At 45.1% G+C, this 24,937-nt stretch overlaps 1 protein-coding gene across 2 annotated transcripts in view; it reads left to right on the top strand.

Moving 5' to 3' along the window:
* The first annotated feature begins 11,668 nt into the window (after positions 1–11,668).
* Positions 11,669–24,937, top strand: part of RAB8B (RAB8B, member RAS oncogene family) — a 73,866-nt gene continuing 60,597 nt past the window's right edge. Inside the window, exon 1 of one of the 2 annotated variants that reach the window (XM_073579391.1) lies at positions 11,669–11,857. In XM_073579391.1, the coding sequence (XP_073435492.1) occupies positions 11,794–11,857 (64 nt within the window). In that variant the 5' untranslated portion in view covers positions 11,669–11,793. Of the gene's footprint in view, positions 11,858–12,446; positions 12,730–24,937 lie in introns of those variants that run through there. The other variant, XM_073579390.1, reaches the window with a different exon arrangement.

Genomic DNA, 24,937 nt, shown 5'->3' with positions numbered 1-24,937 from the left:
ACAAGGCAGGGCTTAAGCAGAGTACAGAACCAGGAACGGAAGCAGATCAGCAAGAACAGAGCTAGCAGCGGAGCGTAGGCCGAAGCCCAGAGCCGGGCCAAGGGAGAACCTTGGGACTAGCCTAGAAACGTGCAAGAGAGCATAATATGAAAGAGTCTAGCAGTGGAGCGTAGGCGAAGCCCAGAGCCGGGCCAAGGGAGAACCTTGGGACTAGATATAGAAAAGAGAGGAGGAAGGGTGCGTGTGCCAGGGAGCACAACAGAGCACCATAGGAGAGAGCGAGGCAGAGCAAGCAAAGACCATAGGGAGGAACAAGGCAGAGCAAGGCAAGGTACGGAACAAGGCATAGCAAAAACAGGCAAGGCAGAGAAACAGAAGGACTACAAGTCCAAGCAGGACAAAGACGAACATGGCACAAGAGACAAACATAAGACAAGGCACGGGACAAGAGATGGAGTACGAGCACAGAGCGTGTGCAGAGAGGCACGACAGAGCAGAGTGCAAGGGCACAGAATAGAGGGCGCGCCCCACAGACCGAGCAGCCATGCAGGGACACCACACAATACTCAGGCCCTGAGCAAAGGAAGGGGCGGCCTGATATAGGGCATAGCACCTCCTCTTCCAGGTCAGGACCAGGGGAGCACTTCCGGGTTCAGATCCACAGGATAACAGAGCACAGTCACATGATCAGAGTTCCAGACATGACGAGACGACTGCAGATCCAATGCTGAAACCTAGACAGGTCACATGATCATAGTTCTAGACATGGCGAGATGATTACCGAACCAGACAGTGCAGGATCTTTAGGAAACGTCACATGATCAACGTTGCAGACATGACGAGATGATTGCAGAACCAGACAGTGCAGGATCCAGGCAGGGACACATGATCAGGGACTCTAGACAAGACGAGAAGATCACAGAAGGCAGAGCAGAAATGCAGGCATCCTGCAGCTCAGACATGAGGTGAGTGTGCACACTGCTCTAGTGAACATGCAGGACAGCAGACAAGATATGTGCATGCACATCGCTCCAGGAGTTCTTGAGACAAAACAGACATGGCAGACATGACAAACATGGCGGACATGACAGGGATTTTGTTCTTTTTTTGCAGACTGAGTGTCTGGAAAAAAGAGACATGTCCATTTTTGATCTGAGTCATGGATCAAACATGCCCATATAAGTCAGTGTGTCTGTGAAAAAATAAAATATTCGAGTGCTGTCGATTTTTTAGAGATTCTGGACCGTGAAGAAGGCGGGTTCTACCGCTGAAACGCGTAGTCCTATCTGCACGACTTTCCTGCGTTATTGCTGTTTTGAACTGCTTGGACCATTGCATTTTAATGGATTTATGAATAAAAAGAAAAAATTTTTTAACAGCATCCTGGATTGCTCACGTTATTGCTGGACTTTGCTTTGTCGTTGTTCACATTTGTATGGATGGACTCCTACATCCAGATCTGGGCACAACGGAGTTAACCAGGTCAGCTGAGGTTCCAGGTGGTTCACAGGAGTGAGCTGGTCTACATTGTTGGATATATATATATATATGTCAGTGACACACACACTCACACACACGTATATATATATATATATTTATATTGCAGAGAGAGATAGATAGAATAGCCGGTAATTCATTTGCCGGCTTCTGTAAAATCACTGCAGGAGCCGACAGGATAGGAGAGATGGATTACATACAGTAAATCCATATAGGATAGGTAGATACAGTGCCTTGCAAAAGTATTCGGCCCCCTGGAACTTTTCAACCTTTTCCCACATATCATGCTTCAAGCATAAAGATACCAAATGTAAATGTTTGATGAAGAATCAACAATAAGTGGAACACAATTATGAAGTTGAACGAAATTTATTGGTTATTTTAAATTTTTGTGGAAATACAAAAGCTGAAAAGTGGGGCGGGCAATATTATTCGGCCCCTTTAACTTAATACTTTGTTGAGCCACCTTTTGCTGCGATTACAGCTGCAAGTCGCTTGGGGTATGTCTCTATCAATTTTGTACATCGAGAGAATGAAATTCTTGCCCATTCTTCCTTGGCAAACAGCTCGAGCTCAGTGAGGTTTGATGGAGATCGTTTGTGAACAGCAGTTTTCATCTCTTTCCACAGATTCTCGATTGGATTCAGGTCTGGACTTTGACTTGGCCATTCTAACACCTGGATACGTTTATTTGTGAACCATTCCATTGTAGAGTTTGCTTTATGTTTGGGATCATTGTCTTGTTGGAAGACAAATCTCCGTCCCAGTCTCAGGTCTTTTGCAGACTCCAACAGGTTTTCTTCAAGAATGGTCCTGTATTTGGCTCCATCCATCTTCCCAACAATTTTAACGATCTTCCCTGTCCCTACTGAAGAAAAGCAGGCCCAAACCATGATGCTGCCACCACCATGTTTGACAGTGGGGATGGTGGGTTCAGGGTGATGAGCTGTGTTGCCTTTACACCAAACATATCGTTTGGCATTGTTGCGAAAAAGTTTGATTTTGGTTTCATCTGACTAGAGCACTTTCTTCCACATGTTTGGTGTGTCTCCCAGGTGGCTTGTTGCAAACTTTAAATTACACTTTTTATGGATATCTTTGAGAAATGGCTTTCTTCTTGCCACTCTTCCATAAAGGCCAGATTTGTGCAGTGTAAGACTGATTGTTGTGCTATGGACAGACTGTTCCACCTCAGCTGTAGATCTCTGCAGTTCATCCAGAGTGATCATGGGCCTCTTGGCTGCATCTCTGATCAGTCTTCTCCTTGTTTGAGATGAAAGTTTAGAGGGATGGCCGGGTCTTGGTAGATTTGAAGTGGTATGATACTCCTTCCATTTCAATATGATCGCTTGCACAGTGCTCTTTGGGATGTTTAAAGTTTTGGAAATCATTTTGTATCCAAATCCGGCTTTAAACTTCTCCACAACAGTATCATGGACCTGCCTGTTGTGTTCCTTGGTCTTCATGATGCTCTGTGCTTCAAACAGCACCCTGAGACTATCAAAGAGCAGGTGCATTTATACAGAGACTTGATTACACACAAGTGGATTATATTTATCACCATTAGTTATTTTGGACAACATTGGATCATTCAGAGATCCACAATGAACTTCTGGAGTGAGTTTGCTGCACTGAAAGTAAAGGGGCCGAATAATATTGCGCGCCCCACTTTTCAGTTTGTGACTAAATAAATTTTGTGCAACTTCACAATTGTGTTCCACTTGTTGATTCTTCACCAAAAATTTACATTTGGTATCTTTATGTTTGAAGCATATGTGGGAAAAGGTTGAAAAGTTCCAGGGGGCCGAATACTTTCGCAAGGCACTGTATATAGATTTCAGTGACAAATACAATTAGTATAGTGTGTGTGCAAAATTTTGGACATGTATTCGATGAATAAAAGATTCTTTTGCGGAAAAAAATGGTGTGGGGTCCCTCTATAATTAATAGTCAGCAATGGCTATGCAGACAGCTGATGACTGATGTTTACAGCCTATAAAGGGGCGATGGATCCTGGCACTCCCCCCCCCCCCCCCCCCCGGCTAAAAACATCAGCTCTCAGCCGCCCCAGAAAAGGTACATCTCTAAGATGTGCCAATTCTGACACATAGCCTTGCTTATCCCACTGCCCTTTAGTGGTGGCATATGGGGTAATAGTTGGTGGGTTGATGTCACCTCTCAGGTGACATCAAGCCCCAAGGTTAGTAATGGAGAGGCGTCAATAAGACGACCCTATCACTAACCCCATAGTCAAATTGTAAAGAAAACAGAGACACCCAGTAAAAAATCCTTTAATTGAAATAAAGACACAGACTCCTTTATTATTCTTAATTAAACCATACTTACAAACATACCTTATCCATGCAAAGCCCTTGTTCTCCTGAAATAAAAATAAAGAGCAACAATATACCGTACCTGTTTGTCGCGGTCTCCCACACCGTAATCCATATCTGGGGGATATACATTTTTCAACCTGGACAGTGCTAAGATGCGACCGTCCCGGCTGAAAAACACTGGTGAATGAGATGCTGCCAGCGCAGCCTCAGTGACTAGCGGTGATGTCACTGAGTCTGCGCTCCCTCATAGCCTGAACTCCGGTGACCTCTGGATCGTGGGAAAATGCCAGTGAAGAGGTCATTGCAGTTCATGCTCAGTGTTTTCACAGCTGATCCACCGTGAGACGTTCTCACGGTAATCTGCTATGAAGACACTCAGCTTGAACTGCCGTGACCTCATCACTGACATTTTTCCACATTCCTGAGGTAACAGCAGTTCAGCCCGGCTGCGAGACGTGACGTCACTGAGGCTGCGCTGGCAGCATCTTCTCAGTCAAAGGAGTCTGTATTTTTATTTCAATTAAAGGAATTTTTAATGGGTGTTTGTGCTTTCTTTACAATTTGACTGTCAGGTTAGTAATAGTCAAATTACTAACCTCGGGGCTTGATGTCACCTGAAAAGTGACATCACCTGAAAGGTGACATCATCCCCCCAAATATTACCCCATATGCCACCGCTACAGGGCAGTGGGATGAGCAAGGCTGTATGCCACAACTGGCGCATCTTAGAGATGCGCCTTTTCTGGGGCAGCTGAGAGATTATGTTTTTAGCCCAAGGGGGGACAGGATCCATGGCCCCTTCCTAGGCTATAAATATCAGCCCTCATCTGTCTGCATAGCTATTGCTGGCAATTAATTATAAGGGGACCCGGCAAACCGGCAAATTAATTACCAGCTATTCTTCTATATATCTCTCTCTGCAATATAAATAAATAAATAAATATATATACTGCTCAAAAAATTAAAGGGAACACTTAAACAACAAAATGTAACACCTAGTCAGTCACACTTCTGTGAAATCAACACTGATTGTGATTCAATTTCTCCTGCTGTTGTACCAATGGAATAAACAACAGGTAGAAATGATAGGAAGGTCACTAACATCCATGTGTCGGCTTAGTAAGCGTGTCCAGGGTTCCCTTTATTTTTTTAAGCAGTGTATATATATATATATATATATATATATAAACCTACAGACATATTTTTATTTACATGCTCAGCACTTAGTGACTCTTTTCAGGTTTAATCAGTATAACTGAATTATCCCTTACATTGCGGAGATATTTTCTATGCACCATTTAGATTGGCTATATAAGGCTGGTTTCACATTCGCGCTTTTTAAGCGCACGCACGGCCGGGGGTAGCTCCGCCCCCGAGCCGGCTCTCTGCCCGGCGTGCCCGCCCCTTCCTTGTAGCGCCGCCTCCTAGCGCACAGCGGCGCCTGCGATCGGCGCACCCTATCTTTAGCATAGGGTGCGCAGATCGTGCGCAGGCCGTGCGCTAGTTGCGCTTTGACCTGCGCTGCGCACTTTTGACGGTGCGCCGTGCGCGCCAAAATCAAACTTTTCGGATTTTGGCGCGCACAGCGCACCGTCAAAAGTGCGCAGCGCAGGTCAAAGCGCAACTAGCGCACGGCCTGCGCACGATCTGCGCACCCTATGCTAAAGATAGGGTGCGCCGATCGCAGGCGCCGCTGTGCGCTAGGAGGCGGCGCTACAAGGAAGGGGCGGGCACGCCGGGCAGAGAGCCGGCTCGGGGGCGGAGCTACCCCCGGCCGTGCGTGCGCTTAAAAAGCGCGAATGTGAAACCAGCCTAAGAATTTTTTCTTCTATTTAGATTTATGCTTGATGCTGTTTACTATATTTACGTGGTTCACAGATGAACGTTATTTCTCCTGGCATTGGAATTACATATTCTTGGCTATTTGTGCTTTTTTCATTAGTCTGGTGAGATAGGGGTTTATGACTTTGTGTAGGCAGTATTTCTTTATGTTTTTGCATCTTCATCTTTTACGTCTTTGTATTATTTATCAATGAAGGTATTCTATTTCATTCAATTTTTGGCTTATGATTCCTTGCTCTATTAGGATTTATATATATATTCATATATATACATAAGCCATATATATATACAGTGCCTTGCAAAAGTATTCGGCCCCCTGGAACTTTTCAACCTTTTCCCAAATATCATGCTTCAAGCATAAAGATTCCAAATGTAAATTTTGGGTGAAGAATCAACAACAAGTGGGACACAATTGTGAGGTTGATCGAAATTTATTGGTTACGGTATTTTACATTTTTTTGAAAATTCTAAAACTGAAAAGTGGGGCGTGCAATATTATTCAACCCCTTTACTCTCTGTGCAGCAAACTGACTCCAGAAGTTCACTGTGGATCTCTGAATGTTCCAATGTTGTCCTAAATGACTAATGATGATAAACATAATCCACCTGTGTGTAATCAAGTCTCCGTATAAATGCACCTGTTCTGTGAGTCTCAGGGTTCTGTTTGAAGTACAGAGAGCATCATGAAGACCAAGGAACACAACAGGCAGGTCCATGATACTGTTGTGGAGAAGTTTAAAGCCGGATTTGGATACAAAATGATTTCCAAAACTTTAAACATCCCAAGGAGCACTATGCAAGCGATCATATTGAAATGGAAGACATATCATACCACCGCAAATCTACCAAGACCTGGCCGTCCCTCTAAACTTTCATATCAGACAAGGAGAAAACTTATCAGAGATGCAGCCAAGAGGCCCATGATTACTCTGGATCAACTGCAGAGATCTACAGCTGAGGTGGGACAGTCTGTCCATAGGACAACAATCAGTCGTACACTGCACAAGTCTGGCCTTTATGGAAGAGTGGCAAGAAGAAAGCCATTTCTCAAAGATATCTATATAAAGTGTCATTTAAAGTTTGCAACAAGCCACCTGGGAGACACACCAAACGTGGAAGAAGGTGCTCTGGTCAGATGAAACCAAAATCAAACTTTTTGACAACAATGCCAAACGATATGTTTGGCGTAAAGGCAAAACAGCTCATCACCCTGAACACACCATCCCCACTGTCAAACATGGTGGTGGCAGCATCATGGTTTGGGCCTGCTTTTCTTCAGTAGGGACAGGGAAGATGGTTAAAATTGATGGGAAGATAGATGGAGCCAAATACAGGACCATTCTCGAAGAAAACCTGTTGGAGTCTGCAAAAGACCTGAGACTGGGACAGAGATTTGTCTTCTAACAAGACAATGATCCCAAACATAAAGCTAAATCTACAATGGAACAGTTGACAAATAAATATATCCAGCTGTTAGAATGGCCAAGTCAAAGTCCAGACCTGAATCCAATCGAGAATCTGTGGAAAGAGCTGAAAACTGCTGTTCACAAACGATCTCCATCAAACCTCACTGAGCGCGAGCTGTTTGCCGAGGAAGAATGGGCAAGAATTTCAGTCACTCGATGTACAAAACTGATAGAGACATACCCCAAGCGACTTGCAGCTGTAATCGCAGCAAAAGGTGGCGCAACAAAGTATTAAGTTAAAAGGGCCGAATAATATTGCCCGCCCCACTTTTCAGCTTTTGAATTTCCACAAAAATTTAAAATAACCAATACATTTCGTTCAACTTCACAATTGTGTTCCACTTGTTGTTGATTCTTCACCAAAAATTTACATTTGGTATCTTTATGTTTGAAGCATGTGGGAAAAGGTTGAAAAGTTCCAGGGGGCCGAATACTTTCGCAAGGCACTGTATATACACATCTATTCTATGTGTATACATATATTCTATCTATTCTAACTTGTCACTCTGTGATTATAGTGAATGCGGCAGATCATTTGCTTTTAATCTATCTACCGTATATACTCGTGTATAAGCTGAGATTTTCAGCCCATTTTTTGGGCTGAAAGTCCCCCTCTCGGCTTACACGCGTGTCATATACAGGGTCGGCGGGAGAGGGGGAGTGTTGTGGTCACAGGACCCGGCTCCAAGGACATGGGGTCAGAGTGCCTCCAGACCCATCGGCGCCGCAACGCCAGAGAGAGACCCTTACTGAACGCTGTGCCCTGTTAACATTCTCAGGGTGCAGCTGATAGATGAATACCGCACGAAGTACGTACAGCGCAGCTCTGGCGCACGCCACTAACCAGCCTAAGCTTTGGCCTGGAAAGCGCATTAATGGCGCACGGCGCTCCTCTGACTGATGCTGCTGAACGAGCGGTACCGTAGTGCCTAATGTAGCGTGGCGCACACTGGCGCCAACATGTGATATGAACTGGGAGCACTGCGGCACTAGGCAGTGCCACTACTCGGCGCTGACTCGAAACTCTAAACCCTACAAACATGCGTATCAGAGGGAAGGGGTTTCATAATGAGTCAGTCAGCGGTTCACAAGCATCCATCATCACACATACCACCACAAATTACAGACTATACTAGCGCACGGCCGTGCGATCCTTTTATAGGCGCAGCCTCCCGGGACCTTCCTGATGGCCCAATCAGAGCTGCTTGAGGACCCGAGCGTGTGACCCCCGACCTCCAATGAGAGGTCGTCCCACGGGCATGCTCAGAAGGCTGCAAAAAGGACTTAGCCTCTGGAGCTGCTCACTGCTGGCTAGTGCGGATTGCCAAAGCTGACCCAGATGTGGCAGCAGCAACCAACCTGACAGCACTAGCCTGAGCAAGATGCTGGGAACGACGTCTTTGCTGAGCAGGCTCCTCTGCGGCAGGGAACTGAATGGGAGACTGCGTAAGGCAAGGCTCGAGATTACTCCTGTGTAGAGACAGGAATCTGACTCCTGGACCCCAGCGATGGAGAGGTAAGTGTCATTTTTTTATTTGCAGCAGCATATGGGGGCATAATATATGGAGCATCTTATGGGGGCAGCATATAGGGGAATAATATATGGAGCATCTTGTGGGGGCAGCATATGGGGTATAATATATGGAGCATTTTATGGACCATCTTATGGGGGCATTATCTATGGAGCACCTTATGGGGCATAATCTATGGAGCATTTTAAGGGGCCATAACCTTTATGGAGCAGCATATGGGGCATAATCTATGGAGCATCTTATGGGGCCATTATTAACCTTTGTGCAGCACTACATGGGGTGTATTTTGTATGGAGCATCTTATGGGGCCATCATGAACTGTATGAAGCATTATACAGGGGTCCTGATTCAATATGGATATTCAAAAACATTTAACCTACTGATGTCTCAATTAATTTTACTTTTATTGGTATCTATTTTTATTTTTGAAATTTACCAGTAGCTGCTGCATTTTCCACCCTAGGCTTATACTTGAGTCAATAAGTTTTCCCAGTTTGTTGTGGAAAAATTAGGGGGTCTACTTATACTCGAGTATATATCTGTCAATCTAATATATATATATATATATATATATATATACACTAGATGGTGGCCCCCATTCTAAAGCATTGGGTACTCTAGAATATGGCCAGGGGGAGATTAAAATAAAAAAAAGTGATATACTCACCTTCCGACGGCCCCCCGGACTGTTTCCCTCCTCTCACCACGCTCCCGGCATCTTCCGGTCCCAGTAATGCTTAGTGCTAAGGACCGGAGATAACGTCACTCTCACGAGAGCGTGACGTCATCAGCGATGTTTCGCTCAAAGCATTACTGGGACCGGAAGGTGCTGGGCGCGTGGTGAGAGGAGGGAAAGAGTCCGGGGGCTGTCGGATGGTGAGTATATCACTATTTTTTATTTTAATTCTATTTACATATTCTCACCTTCCGACGGCCCCCGGACTCTGTCCCTCCTCTCCTCGCTCCCGGCATCTTCTGTTGCCAGTAATGCTTTGCATCAAAGACCGCTGCTGACGTCACTCTTGCAAGAGTGCGACGTCATCAGCGGTCTTTGGCGCAAAGCATTACTGGGAACGGAAGATGCCGGGAGCGAGGAGAGGAGAGAAAGAGTCCGGAGGCCGTCGGAAGGTGAGTATATCACTCTTTTTTATTTTAATTCTATTTTTTACAGGTTGATGGTACCCAGGGTCCGGAGGAGTCTCCTCTCCTCCGGACCCTGGGTATCGGCTAGCGTCGGTCATCTCCCGGCTGCGTCGCTGCTGATGTGTGTGTGGCCAGAGATGACCCGCGGCAACCGTCAGATCAGCGGCTAGCGCCGCTGATCTCCCGACGGTAGTGGTGGCGTGCGTCCTTTGAATTCCGGACAGCGCCTGGCGGCCGCGGCCAATCACCGACGTGGGATTTCGGCTACAGACAGACAGAATAAGAAGATTATATAGTAGATGTGTGTGCTTTGAAGGATATTTCGTTTTAAAATGATGTATCAATGACAGAGAACTGCTGTATGTAAAAGCTCATGTTAAAATTGCATTGCATATGGATGTCATACGGATACTAGATGCGAGGAAATCACATCATCGCATTGCAAATGGATTACATACCGATCACCATACGGAGAACACTCCTGCGATTCTCAGCCGAGAAAATGAGACCGATTTTTCATACGGCAAGTGTGACGCCGGCCTACGAGGCATAGAGGTCTGACTATTTTATCATGTCTATTACATGTTTGCCCATAGTAATAGCTTATACACTCACTGGCCACTTTATTAGGTACACCATGCTAGTAAGGGGTTGGACCCCCTTTTGCCTTCAGAACTGCCTCAATTCTTCGTGGCAGAGATTCAACAAGGTGCTGGAAGCATTCCTCAGAGATTTTGGACCATATTGACATGATGGCATCACACAGTTGGCGCAGATTTGTCGGCTGCACATCCCTGATGCGAATCTCCCGTTCCACCACATCCCAAAGATGCTCTATTGGATTGAGATCTGGTGACTGAGGAGGCCATTTGAGTACAGTAAACTCATTGTCATGTTCAAGAAACCAATCTGAGATGATTCGAGCTTTAGGACATGGCGCATTATCCTGCTGAAAGTAGCCATCAGATGTTGGGTACATTGTGGTCATAAAGGGATGGACATGGTCAGCAACAATACTCAGGTAGGCTGTGGCGTTGCAACGATGCTCAATTGGTACCAAGGGGCCCAAAGAGTGCCCAGAAAAAATTCCCCACACCATGACACCACCACCACCAGCCTGAACCGTTGATACAAGGCAGGATGGATCCATGCTTTCATGTTGTTTACGCCAAATTCTGACCCTACCATCCGAATGTCGCAGCAGAAATCGAGACTCATCAGACCAGGCAACGTTTTGCCAATCTTCTACTGTCCAATTTCGATGAGCTTGTGCAAATTGTAGCCTCAGTTTCCTGTTCTTAGCTGAGAGGAGTGGTACCCAGTGTGGTCTTCTGCTGCTGTAGCCCATCTGCCTCAAAGTTCGACGCACTGTGCGTTCAGAGATGCTCTTCTGGCCACCTTGGTTGTAACGGGTGGCAATTTGAGTCACTGTTGCCTTTCTATCAGCTCGAACCAGTCTGCCCATTCTCCTCTGACCTCTGGCATCAACATGGCATTTCCGGCCACAGAACTGCCGCTCCCTGGATTTTTTTTCTTTTTCGGACCATTCTCTGTAAACCCTAGAGATGGTTGTGCGTGAAAATCCCAGTAGATCAGCAGTTTCTGAAATTCTCAGACCAGCCCTTCTGGCACCAACAATCATGCCACGTTCAAAGGCACTCAAATCACCTTTCTTCCCCATACTGATGCTCGGTTTGAACTGCAGGAGATTGTCTTGACCATGTCTACATGCCTAAATGCACTGAGTTGCCGCCATGTGATTGGCTGATTAGAAATTAAGTCTTAACACACAGTTGGACAGGTGTACCTAATAAAGTGGCCAGTGAGTGTATATGTCCCAGGGGGAGACAGATTCCCTTTAACTGCTGCGGAATATGTTGGCGCTGTAGAAATACAAATGATCATAAACCTCAAAAAACCACCAGGGAGACCCACGCCGTGCCAGAGAGGTGGTCCGATGCTGATCACTCCTGTGGGATGCCTCGCTGTTGGAGTGACACCGCAGACCTATGGAATCCTCCTACTGTGTCACTACACTCAGGTATACCCCATTCTTATGTGTCTCCCCCAAACCTCAATGTTTGTGTCTGTATAAACCCCATACTGGCACTGTACCTCTTCCTAATACAGGGACCCTTATATGTTGTATGACAGTGAGGGGTCTCTGGTGCCCCCTCAGCTGCCCAACAGCTCAATGCACCGTTACGACCGGGTCTTCCGTTTCTGATGACCTCGGCCCGTGTGCCTATCAGACCGAGACACTACCTGGTGAATGGCGGCCTGTGGACATGTCAGTCCCTCAAACATACCCACTGTGAAGGAAAACCAATGTGACCCAGCCCCGCCAGTGTAAATTCAGCACATAGAAACAATCCTGTTTCCACGCACGACGTTACGGGCTAGAACTTCCGCACATTCGGACAGACACCTGAACACCTGTCCTGCACAGGCCCTCATTTGAACACGCAGAAGACTACACATCCCATGAAGCTGCTCGCTAACGCTTCGTCACAGCCGGTAGGGGCGTGGCTCCGCCCCACTACAGGCACAGACTACATTTTCCATGATCCTTTTCGAACGAATCAGGTAGAGAGGCGAGGATAGTATGGTCGCGTCACCCGTCTCCGGGGTGACAAGGCTCGTGGAGTCCTGCCCCTACGCTGCTATTGGTCGTCAGGTGGAAGGAAAGGTGACGTCACGGGCAGGGTGCCCAGTCTTAGCATCCGATTGGTGTAAACCGTCCCCGCGGGCCGGCGGTTGCTCCTGTTCTCTGGGAGGAAAGTGTGAAGATGGCGAAGACGTACGACTACCTGTTCAAACTGCTGCTGATCGGGGACAGCGGGGTCGGGAAGACGTGCCTCCTCTTCAGGTTCAGCGAGGACGCCTTCAATACCACCTTTATCTCCACCATCGGTCAGTGCTCTCACCACACCCACTGCTCACTTCCTCCCCCGGCTCCCAGCCTAGAGCCAGACTGTCACCTTGTGCCACTGCTGAGCCATGACAAGCCCCAGTGCCCTCACCGCATATGCAGCTGACTGTACACAGATCTTACCATGCGCGCCCTCTGCCAGCTGTAGGACCAGTCAGTGTGGGCTACTGGATGGCAAACTTCCCAGTAACTCCCCCCAGAGCCTGTGTGGAGCTGAGTACCACTGTGCCAGCTGGTGCCCGGGGAGATGGGCAACTGACCTGCAGAGGGTGGAGAACATGTCCTCACCGCCAACTATAGTGCCACACCAGCTATAGGAAGGCATTACTGCTGGCAATACACCGCTACTCCCAGACCCCTGTGCGCCCGTGGGGTCCAGGCCCGCCTGCCCGCGGGTTCCTAGCCCGCCTGCCCGCGGGTTCCTGGCCCGCCTGCCCGAGGGTTCCTGGCCCGCTTGCCCGCGGGTTCCTGGCCCGCTTGCCCGCGGGTTCCTGGCCCGCTTGCCCGTGGGGACCTGGCCCGCTTGCCCGTGGGTTCCTAGCCCGCCTGCCCGTGGGGTCCTGGCCCACTTGCCCGTGGGTTCCTAGCCCGCCTGCCCGTGGGGTCCTGGCCCACTTGCCCGTGGGTTCCTGGCCCGCTTGCCCGTGGGGACCTGGCCCGCTTGCCCGTGGGGACCTGGCCCGCTTGCCCGTGGGGACCTGGCCCGCTTGCCCGTGGGGTCCTGGCCCGCTTGCCCGTGGGGTCCTGGCCCGCTTGCCCGTGGGGTCCTGGCCCGCTTGCCCGTGGGGTCCTAGCCCGCCTGCCCGTGGGGTCCTGGCCCACTTGCCCGTGGGTTCCTAGCCCGCCTGCCCGTGGGGTCCTGGCCCACTTGCCCGTGGGTTCCTAGCCCGCCTGCCCGCCCCTGTGGTGCTTCTTCAGAGCAGCAATGGCCAGTAAGTCTTGGCTGCTTTCATTGCTGGTTGGTAGCTTCTCCATCATACTCAGGCACAGGTCCTCCTTAGTCACATACTGAGTGGGCTTCATATTGGAGGGCTCAGCAGCGTCCGGGCAATGATGGTGATCAGATTTCAGAAAAACTGTGGCCACGTGTGACCCATGTAGTGCTCATCCGGCCGGTGGAGACGGCAGAGGCCCTAATCTTACGTTACCGGTGACTACCTGATATGTGTGTTGCGAAAATTACCTGAATTGGGAAATTGTCAGCCGCCTGCGGAGCTTGTCCTGTGGTTTTTCCAGCCGCAGCACACGTTAGTTTTGGCATTTTTTTATGTCTGTGTTTTTGTTTTTTTCTCCCAGAGACCGCAATTGTCAGGTTTTTATCCAGAGAAAAACAAGCAAATCTTTGATAGTTTCCTAACTTTATAAATTACGTGACTTTTTTTTTTAATTTTTTTAGAAGAACGTTTGAAACTTGATCCATGAATCACACGATCTGTAGTGTGCAAAACGCGACACCAAAATGCAGGTGCCCAAAATACAAGCGGATCACCCGCGAGTGATTGCCGTCTGAGAGCCGAGCACGCCTGCTCGTGATAGAAAACTGCTGGGAATCCTACATGTGAGCCCGCCGACAGTCATTGGGACATGTAAGGCTGCGTTCACACTGCGCTGCCGTGTGCATGGGCGGAGGAGTGCCCACATCTGCAGGGGTCGCCTCCGTGTATCCGCAGACTCCTGCATTCGTTGGTGGCTTGTGGCAGCCGTGCTGTGGGGTTTTGCAAGTAGAAGACATTTTGGGAAAATACCAGCAGCTTTTTATTATTTTTTTTTAATACTTGTATGTATAAAATAGTGAGTGGCTTCCAATTGGGAAGAATGGTCAAAAATTTTTAGCACTTTTTCTGGTGAAATCCACCTGAAAAAAGTGATCTTGTGCACATAGACGTAGGGTATGTTCCCACACTGCGTATTTCTAATGTACATTTTCAGCTCTGTTTTACCGTACCAGCAGAGGCTGACTTTTCAGTAATCTCATGCGCACACATTGCTTTTATTTTCCTGACTGATTTGGAAAGCTTCAGCAAGTCACTTCTTTCAGTGCTTTTTCACTCATAGGAAACAATGGGTGCGTGCAAAAAACGCAGGTATTAATTTTTGGTGCAAAAACCTAAGGAATATATACAGTAATTTTGGCTTTTTTGGGGGCCACTAAACTTTAACAAGATGCATAAGAAACAACAAAAACGCAGCAAAACCTGCTTTTGTTAGCAGCTTAAAATTTTGCATTCTAAAATAACACAGCTAAAACACAACGTGTGAACATGGACTAAAGCCGGTTTCGCACATCAGGGTTTTTAAAAAAAAATTCTCGGGCTTTTTTTTTTTTTTTTTTCCAGAGTTCTGGACCCATTTTCAGTGTCAGTTTCTATAATCCTGTTTCCTCAGATTTCTTTTATTAAAGAAAAAAAAAACCATGGTCTTCTCCTAGCCACTAAATGGTAAAATACCTGCAGCAAACGATGACGGTGATATCCGTTCTTTTATTTATTTTACACCGACTTAAATCAAAGAAGAACATGTGTCTGTGGGATTTTGTTTTTTTTCTTGCGGACAACCATTTCGCCCATAAAAAATAAACCTAAGCTGAGAGATGTCATTGATTTGGTTCCAAGTAGGACTTAAAAAAATTGTAATGGGTCTAGTGATCTGTTTGCAAGAAATGGTAGATGGCACACGTACCAAAAAACCTGATGTGTGAAGCTGGCCTTACCACAAACTCGTGCGTGGCTGGTGAGCGTGGCTCTCGGCCGCAGCATCGTGGGATAGCGGCATGAGTACAAGTAAAACAAGCACTAATCAGCTTCCTATAATGTTGATTTGTGGTAATGAATCCTAATGATTGGGATCTTGAATTAATGTTTTTTTTAATCAGAAGTAAATGTAAAGTGCTGCGGAATACGTTGGCGCTAGGAATAAAAATTATTATTAACTAGCTGAAGTGCTCGGTGTTGCCCGGGCATAGTAACTAACTGCCGCCCCGCTCTCTCCCTCCGCGGCCCCGCTCTCCACCCGTCAGTGGGTGGGGCTATGGAGTGGGCGAGGCTTGACACACACACACGTGTGTGTATATATATATATATATATATATATATATATAATATTTATTATTTATTTATATAGCACCATTGATTCCATGGTGCTGTACATGAGAAGGGGTTACATACAAATTACAGATATCACTTACAGTAAACAAACTAACAATCACAGATACAGAGGGGAGAGGACCTTACATGCTACAGGATGGTGGGGAAGGAGACAGTAGGTTGGTGGGTTGCAGCAGTTCCGGTGTTGGATGAGGTGATATCACCGGTAGTGGTGAGAGAGAGAAGGAGGCAGCGGGGATCATTGCAGGCTGTAGGCTTTCTTGAAGAGGTGGGTTTTCAGGTTCCGTCTGAAGGATCCAAATGTGGTTGATAGTCAGAGATATATATATATATATATATATATATATATATATATATATATATATATATATTAGTGTTCAAATACAAATTTGGGGAGATTTGTTAAGGAAAATGTATCTGGCTCAAATTGTGCAAAAAAAGTTGTGTTTCAGATATTTCTGGGTCCCACATGACCATTTTGAAAAGTGTCTATAAGCTATTGGGCAGCTAAGAGGAGTCGTAGAATGTGCCAGATTTATTATTGGTGCGAACAATAAGTTTGGTGTAAAATATTGATCTAAGATGAGGCCACCATAAGAAAGAGCGACATGTGCCGTGCCCTGTGATGTGTCTGCCATGCTGGTCCGCTCTGCGTCTATGGAATGAGCCTAATGTGTGTTCTGTAGGGGCCGCTGCTCAGTATACGGAGCCGGAGTTGTTGCTTATTCTTCCTATTGAGCAGACCGTTCACTACTTTTTATTTTATTTTGTGATATGTTATTTTTTTCATTTGAAGCGTTGTCTCTACGTTACATAGTTGATGATTTTAGAAAAATCACAAAGGTCTATAAAGTCCTTCAGTGTTGATCCAGAGGAGGGCGAAAAGCCCATAGAAGGCAGCTGTACGTCACTTCATGTTAGGGGTAAAATCCCCTCACAAATATGGCATTCATGATAAATCTCTGAGCTCCGTGTCATCTGCAGAAATCTCGTCCTACTGACTTATGTTTCTATGTAAGCGTTGCACAAGACTTAGTCTCTTTTAGTTTTAAAGGCGTTGTCCACTTTTAGGATAGTGGACACAACACAGTAAAATATGTATTCTCCCTCCCTTGATCCAGCATCCGATCTCTGCCGTCTCTCAGGTCTCAATGTTCATCATGTCAGAAACGCAACGCACCGCTGCCACCGATCACTGAGTTTGTGCCGTCTGCCTCTTCAGTGACTTCGTGGCTGCTGCTGAAACATTGTGACTGAGGCAATGGCAGAGATCTGTCACAGGACTCAGGAAGGGTAGGGTAGGATGTTTGTTGTCCACTTTCCTGAAAGTGTAAAACCCCTTAAATACTTCAATGAATTAACGGTCACAACATTGTGTGCTAAAGGGTTCTGCTCACAGTAAAGAATCGCCATTTTCCTTAATATGTAAATGAGCTGTTTAGATCTGTGTGTCGAACATAGATCTGACTGAGACTGCCTTTAAAGCTTATTTTAAATGAAAGGGGGAGTTACCAGTGTTAGACATGTAATGACTGACAATTCAAATCACAATCAGCAGAACTAATCTTTGTCAAATTATAAACACATCGGCAATTGTCATCTAAAAGTGCTGTCAGCTCTGCTGCAGAGCTGTGCCTAATCATAACTAACACTTCTGCAGCTTCCATCGCACAGGCAGTCTAATTACAAATACAGGTGTAGTTGTCCTCTCACATTGGCTGCCTGTGAGATGGCAACTGAAGAAGTATTAGTTGTAGTCAGGCACAGCTCTCCAGCTGAACTGACAGCAGAAGAGGAGAGCTGCATCTGCAAATGTGTTTGTAATGAGGCAATGCTCAGCTCTGCTGTACTGTGCCCTAATCTAAATAGACTAAAATGGTACTGTACAACGCAGCAGAAACTGCTGCAGACCCGGAATCCGCAATGTGTGCACACACCCTAACAGCTCATTTACATGTTAGGAAAAATGTGGATTTCTGTGGAATAAAACACCAGATTGCAGATATCATGTTATTCAGCTTCCTATGACCTACATGGCCCATATAAACGGTTTAGGAAGGTTGATCTTAATGACAGATAACCTGTAAGATTTTCTGAATAGAATCCTAGTTCTGTCGATGGTACTCTTGTAGTACAGTATACATGTTGCGTCATACTGTGTAAGAAACTCAAAGCATTTTGTCTTCGAGCTTACTCGGAAGGAGTGGTGACACTAATAGTCAGCCAGATCTATAGAAAACAGAATGATAAAATGATATACTACGGATGACTGAGGATCAGATGTACCATGCTGTCACTGCCTATGATGTGAAGTCACATGTTTTTTTTTCACAAGGGGACCCAATGAAATGCTAATGATGTATCATGGTCGATAGACCCCTGTCAGTTTTCTTTCTGCAATTCAGATCTGTAGTTGGAAGTTCACCAACAATAAAAGTCCTTACAAATACATAACTAAACACTTGGTGCAAATTGATTCACACATCCCAATCCATCGGCCACAACAGTCATCTGCGGCTGCTGCATGTGAGCGAGAGTACCACCTCTTACCTGACAACATCCGCGTCTCTTCTTTTGATTAGCCAGCATGTTGGTTGTTGTGACCTACATATGCCGTCACGTCGGACTAGCTAATCAATGGAAGAACTGCGGATGTCAGCAGGTAAGAGGTGGTAACTCCCCCAGCCCTACCCACTCATGTGCAGTGGCCGATGGAATGGGACATGTGAATCGCCTAACCAAGAAAGTGATGGAAGGAGGAGGAATCAATAATTGGAATATTGTATTGTTGCAAGTTCACATGGATTTATTGGGATGTTATTTTTAATTAATACACTAAAAGTAAAGATTTCAGGAGGTATTCAGGTTGATCATGACCTGTGAATCACACCAACTCTTAATATATGTTATACTTTCTTTTTCCATTTTTTTTTTTTTTTTTTTGAGAATGATGAGATTTTGAATAACTTAAGTGAGATTTGTGTTGGTAATGGTAAGAAAGTCACGTTGATGAAGTGGCACGTCGTTAATCCTCAGCTTATGAGATCAGTGTACATTCGGCATATCTCAGGGCTAGATTTGCACATTTCCATCTTTTTGGCTAAGTTTAAAAAAACGTTGTTTGTCACCTGACGCTGAATTCGCGGTGTCACATTGCATCATCACAGCTAATGATTTCCTACGGTGTCACGCTGCAATCTGCGACACAGACGTTTCCGAATGAGTTTTATTTTCTGTCGCAAGTCGCCTCACTTGCCATAGACTTTAATGCTCGTCACATGTGACTTGTCGCAAATTGGAGGTTTTATTTTGAAATGTAATCAGAGCTCTAAAGTTGCTGAACAGCAATTCTCGGAAAAGTAGGGTGCCAAATGCTGCCAGGTAGCCCTAGCCAAAATGTATCTCCACTTGTACTGAACGTCCTCGTAAGTGTGTGCATATAATGCACCAAGGATGAACAGAACGGCGCACAGGACCCCGATGAGCCTGGAGGTATCGGCACCCACCTGGCCTGCCGGTACGGCTATCGGAACCTACCTGGCTTGTCGTACAGCTAAGCTCCAGTCTGATCAGTAGATAAAGGGGTATTCTCATTGTGATAAGTGAAGGCATTCCTTCACTATGAGTGGTGGGGATAGGACCAATAACTGACTAGGAAGAGAACTTGAGCTTGTACGAGGCCATGCTGCATACCCAGGTGGCTCTTCTTTGTGACGGCTACTGTGGCTTGTATGGCATCACTATTCAAGTCTTAGTCGTGCTGGGTGTGAGAAAAGCCTGATACAAGGTTGTCTCCTAAGATCACACGTGCAGCACATCGTAGAGTTAAACCATCAATGTCATCACTTCTTTCTGTGTTTGGTCAGACTGTGCCAAATCTCCTGCAGCGCTTACACTGCGCGAGGCCGGTGGTTCTGTCGTAAATACGGTCAGTCCAGGACTTCTTTGCTATACACCACAGCTCATTTCCTCTGCGACACTTGAGCTTCGTTCCCTGTGCTGCACCACTGGTACTCAGAACTTTTCTTCGTGTCTACATGGATCACAGATGTCCTTGTGTGTGTGTATATAGATACACAATAATTGTGACTGACTCCTTTTCCAAGCTCACCGACACCAGCGTGGTCCTGTAATAGGACATCTTCATTATAAGACATTTCTTGAACTGACATCTTCTAAATATTCCACGCTCACTTGTGAGTGTTACTGGTTACTATTAAAATGTGGAGGCATTTAAGAACCCCAGCATCTGTGACATTAAGTGGAGACCATGTAAAGTTACAGATCGGGGTCACCAAGTGCTGAGGTGCGTAGTGTATATGTTACCAATGTCCTGCTGTCTCAATAACTACCCAACTCCAATACTCCTCTGCCATTAACATCAGCAGCTTCATGGCATGGGTTTCCATGGCTGAGCAGCTACTTGTAAACCTTACATCACCAAGCACAATTCCAAGTGTCGGTGGTAGTGGTGTAAAACTTATATAAGACTACTGGCTGAGTCTGGGTTTGGCGATTGCTAAGATAATGTTATGTTCCTGATTGCACTGTGCCTGCTGTGAAGTTTGGAGGAGAGATAATATTATATGGTGGTTGTTCAGGGGTTGGTTTGGCCCCTCAGTTCCAATGAAGTGAAATTTTTATACTTCAGAATAACAAGACATTTTGGACAATTGTATTCTCTCAATTTTTTGGGAACTTGGAAGTGCCTTTTCTGTTCCCCAGTACACAAAGCAAGGTCCATAAACGCATGCCAGGGTGCCTCCACAGAGCATTGACTTTGGTTATGAACTAGAATGAAGAATTCTAGCCCGTCCTTCTAATGAAACATCATTGTCTGACTTTACATATGCCCTCCTGGATGAATGTGCAAAAACCTCCAAAGACACCCACCAAAATCTTGTGGCATCGGTTATAATTGTAACATGGAACAAGATCCCTATTTGTACCCATAGAATGTTCTAAAAACTCTTGTTGGGGTAGCGTGCAGGTGTCCAAATTCTTTTAGTGCATTTCTCGACTAAATCACATGTCCATTATGTTTAATCTAAAATGTCAAAACCTGACATTTTGGAATGAGATCCTTCACTTTGCTCTGTGACCTATAAGAAATTATTGTCCAGATGAGCTATACTGGGTGTTGTGCTCTGACGGGTGGCGTGAACAATCCCAAATACCTGCTGTGTGGGACATTGGGTAGCTTTGTAGGCTGCTGAAGTCCTTAGGGTACATGTGCACGTTGAGAATTTGCTTTCTGCAGGTTTCTGCATCTCTAGGCAGCAAAAATGTTGCGGCAAAACAGCCTATTTTTGTACACCAATGAATGCTTTTTTGAGTGTGTGTGTGTGTGTGTGTGTGTGTGTGTGTATGTGTATGTTGTGGCCAAAAGTATTGACACCCCTGCAATTCTGTCAGATAATACTCAGTTTCTTTCTGAAAATGATTGCAAACACAAATTCTTTGGTATTATCTTCATTTAATTTGTCTTAAATGAAAAAACAGAAAAGAGAATGAAGCAAAACATTGATCATTTCACACAAAACTCCAAAAATCGGCCAGACAAAAGTATTGGTACCCTCAGCCTAATACTTGGTTGCACAACCTTTAGCCAAAATAACTGCGACCAACCGCTTCCGGTAACCATCAATGAGTTTCTTACAATGCTCTGCTGGAATTTTAGACCATTCTTCTTTGGCAAACTGCTCCAGATCCCTGATATTAGAATGGTGCCTTCTCCAAACTGCCATTTTTAGATCTCTCCACAGGTGTGCTATGGGATTCAGGTCTGGACTCATTGCTGGCCACCTTAGAAGTCTCCAGTGCTTTCTCTCAAACCATTTTCTAGTGCTTTTTGAAGTGTGTTTTGGGTCATTGTCCTGCTGGAAGACCCAGCTTTCTCACACTGGGCCCTACATTATGCTGCAAAATTTGTTGGTAGTCTTCAGACTTCATAATGCCATGCACACGGTCAAGCAGTCCAGTGCCAGAGGCAGCAAAGCAACCTCAAAACATCAGGGAACCTCCGCCATGTTTGACTGTAGGGACCGTGTTCTTTTCTTTGAATGCCTCTTTTTTTTTTTTTTTTCTCTCCTGTAAACTCTATGTTGATAGCTTTGCCCAAAAAGCTCAACTTTTGTCTCATCTGACCAGAGAACATTCTTCCAAAACGTTTTAGGCTTTTTCAGGTAAGTTTTGGCAAACTCCAGCCTGGCTTTTTTATGTCTCAGGGTAAGAAGTGGGGTCTTCCTGGGTCTCCTACCATACAGTTCCTTTTCATTCAGACGCCGACGGATAGTACGGGTTGACACTGTTGCACCCTCGGACCGCAGGGCAGCTTGAACATGTTTGGATGTTAGTCGAGGTTCTTTATCCAACATCCGCACAATCTTGCGTTGAAATCTCTTGTCAATTTTTCTTTTCCGTCCACATCTAGGGAGGTTAGCCACAGTGCCATGGGCTTTAAACTTCTTGATGACACTGCGCACGGTAGACACAGGAACATTCTGGTCTTTGGAGATGGACTTGTAGCCTTGAGATAGCTCATGCTTCCTCACAATCTGGTTTCTCAAGTCCTCAGACAGTTCTTTGGTCTTCTTTCTTTTCTCCATGCTCAATGTGGTACACACAAGGACACAGGACAGAGGTTGAGTCAACTTTAATCCATGTCAACTGGCTGCAAGTGTGATTTAGTTATTGCCAACACCTGTTAGGTGCCACAGGTAAGTTACAGGTGCTGTTAGTTACACAAATTAGAGAAGCATCACATGATTTTTCGAACAGTGCCAATACTTTTGTCCACCCTCTTTTTTATGTTTGGTGTGGAATTATATCCAATTTGGCTTTAGGACAATTCTTTTTATGTTTTTTCATTTAAGACAAATTAAATGAAGATAATAACAAAGAATTTGTGTTTGCAATCATTTTCAGGAAGAAACTGAGTGTTATCTGACAGAATTGCAGGGGTGTCAATACTTTTGGCCACAACTGTGTGTATGTGTGTGTGTATATATATATATATATATATATATATATATATATATATATATGTAATTTCCTGGTTCATCCCCTTCTTTTTCATGACCACACAAGACCGACGGATGTAACAAGTAAAGACATGACACGTTTTATCAATGGAGGAAAAATGGCCGTAAGTTTTATTTAGGGTTAGGTAATTTTAATTAAACATCTAAACTTCAATAAGTAATCATATAATAACCACTGTAACAGTCCCAAGACCAATCCACCCAGTTAATGGGCGATTATCCCAAAAGCCACGTCTCAAAGAGGCGTGGCCCCCCCCCCCCCCCCAAACCAAGCAGCCATTTCTCGACCATGGGCTGCAAATTTAAATTAAAAATATCTACCCCTGTGTCGGACAAATGAACCATATCCTGTTGGAAAAGGCCGGGGACAAAACCTTCGAGATCTACATGGCTGACAGAAAATCCGTTAACTAACGGCAAAAAATTTTCCATTTCCTTGTTCACCCTTTTGTGGATTTTAGCCATGAAAAGCAAATTTCTCTTATACTATAAAAGCCTGGGAATGATCTCCAAGAAGATAAAGCAGGTGTCCTGAAAATATTGGCGCTGAGCAATAATATCTGATCTCAAAAGCTAACAAGTCTAGGGTTTTGATTTTTGCTACGTCGCTCCCACCTAAATGGAATATAATCAAATCTGGAAAAAGGAAATAAATTAATACATTTCAAAACTTCCTGAGAGAAATTATGCCATCTTAGACCACAACTGCTGTGCAAAAATACTTGTACTGAAGAGCTGGAAAAGGATAAGTTCTCGGTATAACACCGTTGACCGGCCCTCTTCTGGACCCAATAAACGAAAGAATGGCCAATTATCCAAACTATTGTAGGACCTGAAAATCAAGTAAGATTAATAATCGTATAAGTCGTGGCGGACATAAATCTTAAATCTACCAGACTCCCATCTGCCCAGTTTCTTTATTTTAGAGTCACAAAGGCCAACCTTGGCCGCCTCCGTAGCGGCCCCAATTCTAAATGAATGAGAGGTAATGTTCAGATGTTCCTTTCCCAACTTGCGTAAGCATTGCTTTAAAATGAAATTGAATTGGAAATTAGTGGCAGAAATATTATCCACGTGGATAAACAAAGGGCCATCGGGTTTAGACCGTCTTTGCAGCCAATTCCTCGTAATAAGGACAGGACAGATAGCGGGGTCGGGAAAAGGGGTAATTATTAACCTAGATCCCCTGCCCATCTGATCAGTCTTAGATTTCCTTATGAATAATATCACATGATGCTCTTCAAATTTCACATCCGAAAGCATAAGGCGGAGGGCTCAGATTTCTTGGCGGAGACTAATTCGCCAATGCGGAGAGCACCGAAAAAGGTTAGCGAATATGCTGCAGAAAAAATTAAAGCTTCGTAACAATTTATGCATAATTTGTCCAGGGATAAACAAAGGTCTTTCAGTAACGAAAGGAAAATCGGGTGTCGAGAATCGGGTTTGTAATTACTCCTCTTAAACCCTTTCATGAATTTTTTGATGGGAAAGAAATTGACTAGCGGGATACCCCCAAAATTTTTCAGAAAAAAGGATACTCTGGCAATGGATTTAGATAGGGCTGAAAAAGAGAAACCTCTGTTAACCAAAAAAAACATTGTAGGCCAGATATGGGAGTGGCGACCTTCGGGTCAAAATTATGGATATTACAAAAGTTATTCCAATGGAGCCATGCAGCTGAATACTCAACCCATGTTCGCTTAGATAAAGAGCGCTCAATAAAATAAGGTATCAAGTTAGAATTTAGTCTCAGATATCCAGTGGGAAAGGGGTTGCTTCGACATCTGCAGGTTTTTTACAAAGAGAAATGGTTGATGAAAGCCACATGCTCTTGCCCAACCTTGCTTTAATCCAGATGTTAAATCTTAAAGTAAAACAAGTTGTCTCAAAATACTAGCTGCAAATGAATTCTTTGATGGCAAGGTGTTGATGGAAAAAAAAAAAACCCTTGGTCAGAAGAAAGAAAAAAAAATTCTAGAATTGCTCATGAGGGGTCCCCAAAGAAAAATTTCCCAAAAAACGGAAAAAAGATCCAACACCAA

This window comes from Dendrobates tinctorius, unplaced genomic scaffold, assembly GCF_039654945.1.
Source record: "Dendrobates tinctorius isolate UK_male_01 unplaced genomic scaffold, ASM3965494v1 ptg000062l, whole genome shotgun sequence".
NCBI classification, from domain to species: domain Eukaryota; kingdom Metazoa; phylum Chordata; class Amphibia; order Anura; family Dendrobatidae; genus Dendrobates; species Dendrobates tinctorius.
The sequence above is the reverse complement of the archived record's forward strand: the minus strand, read 5'-3'. Positions and strand labels throughout refer to the sequence as shown.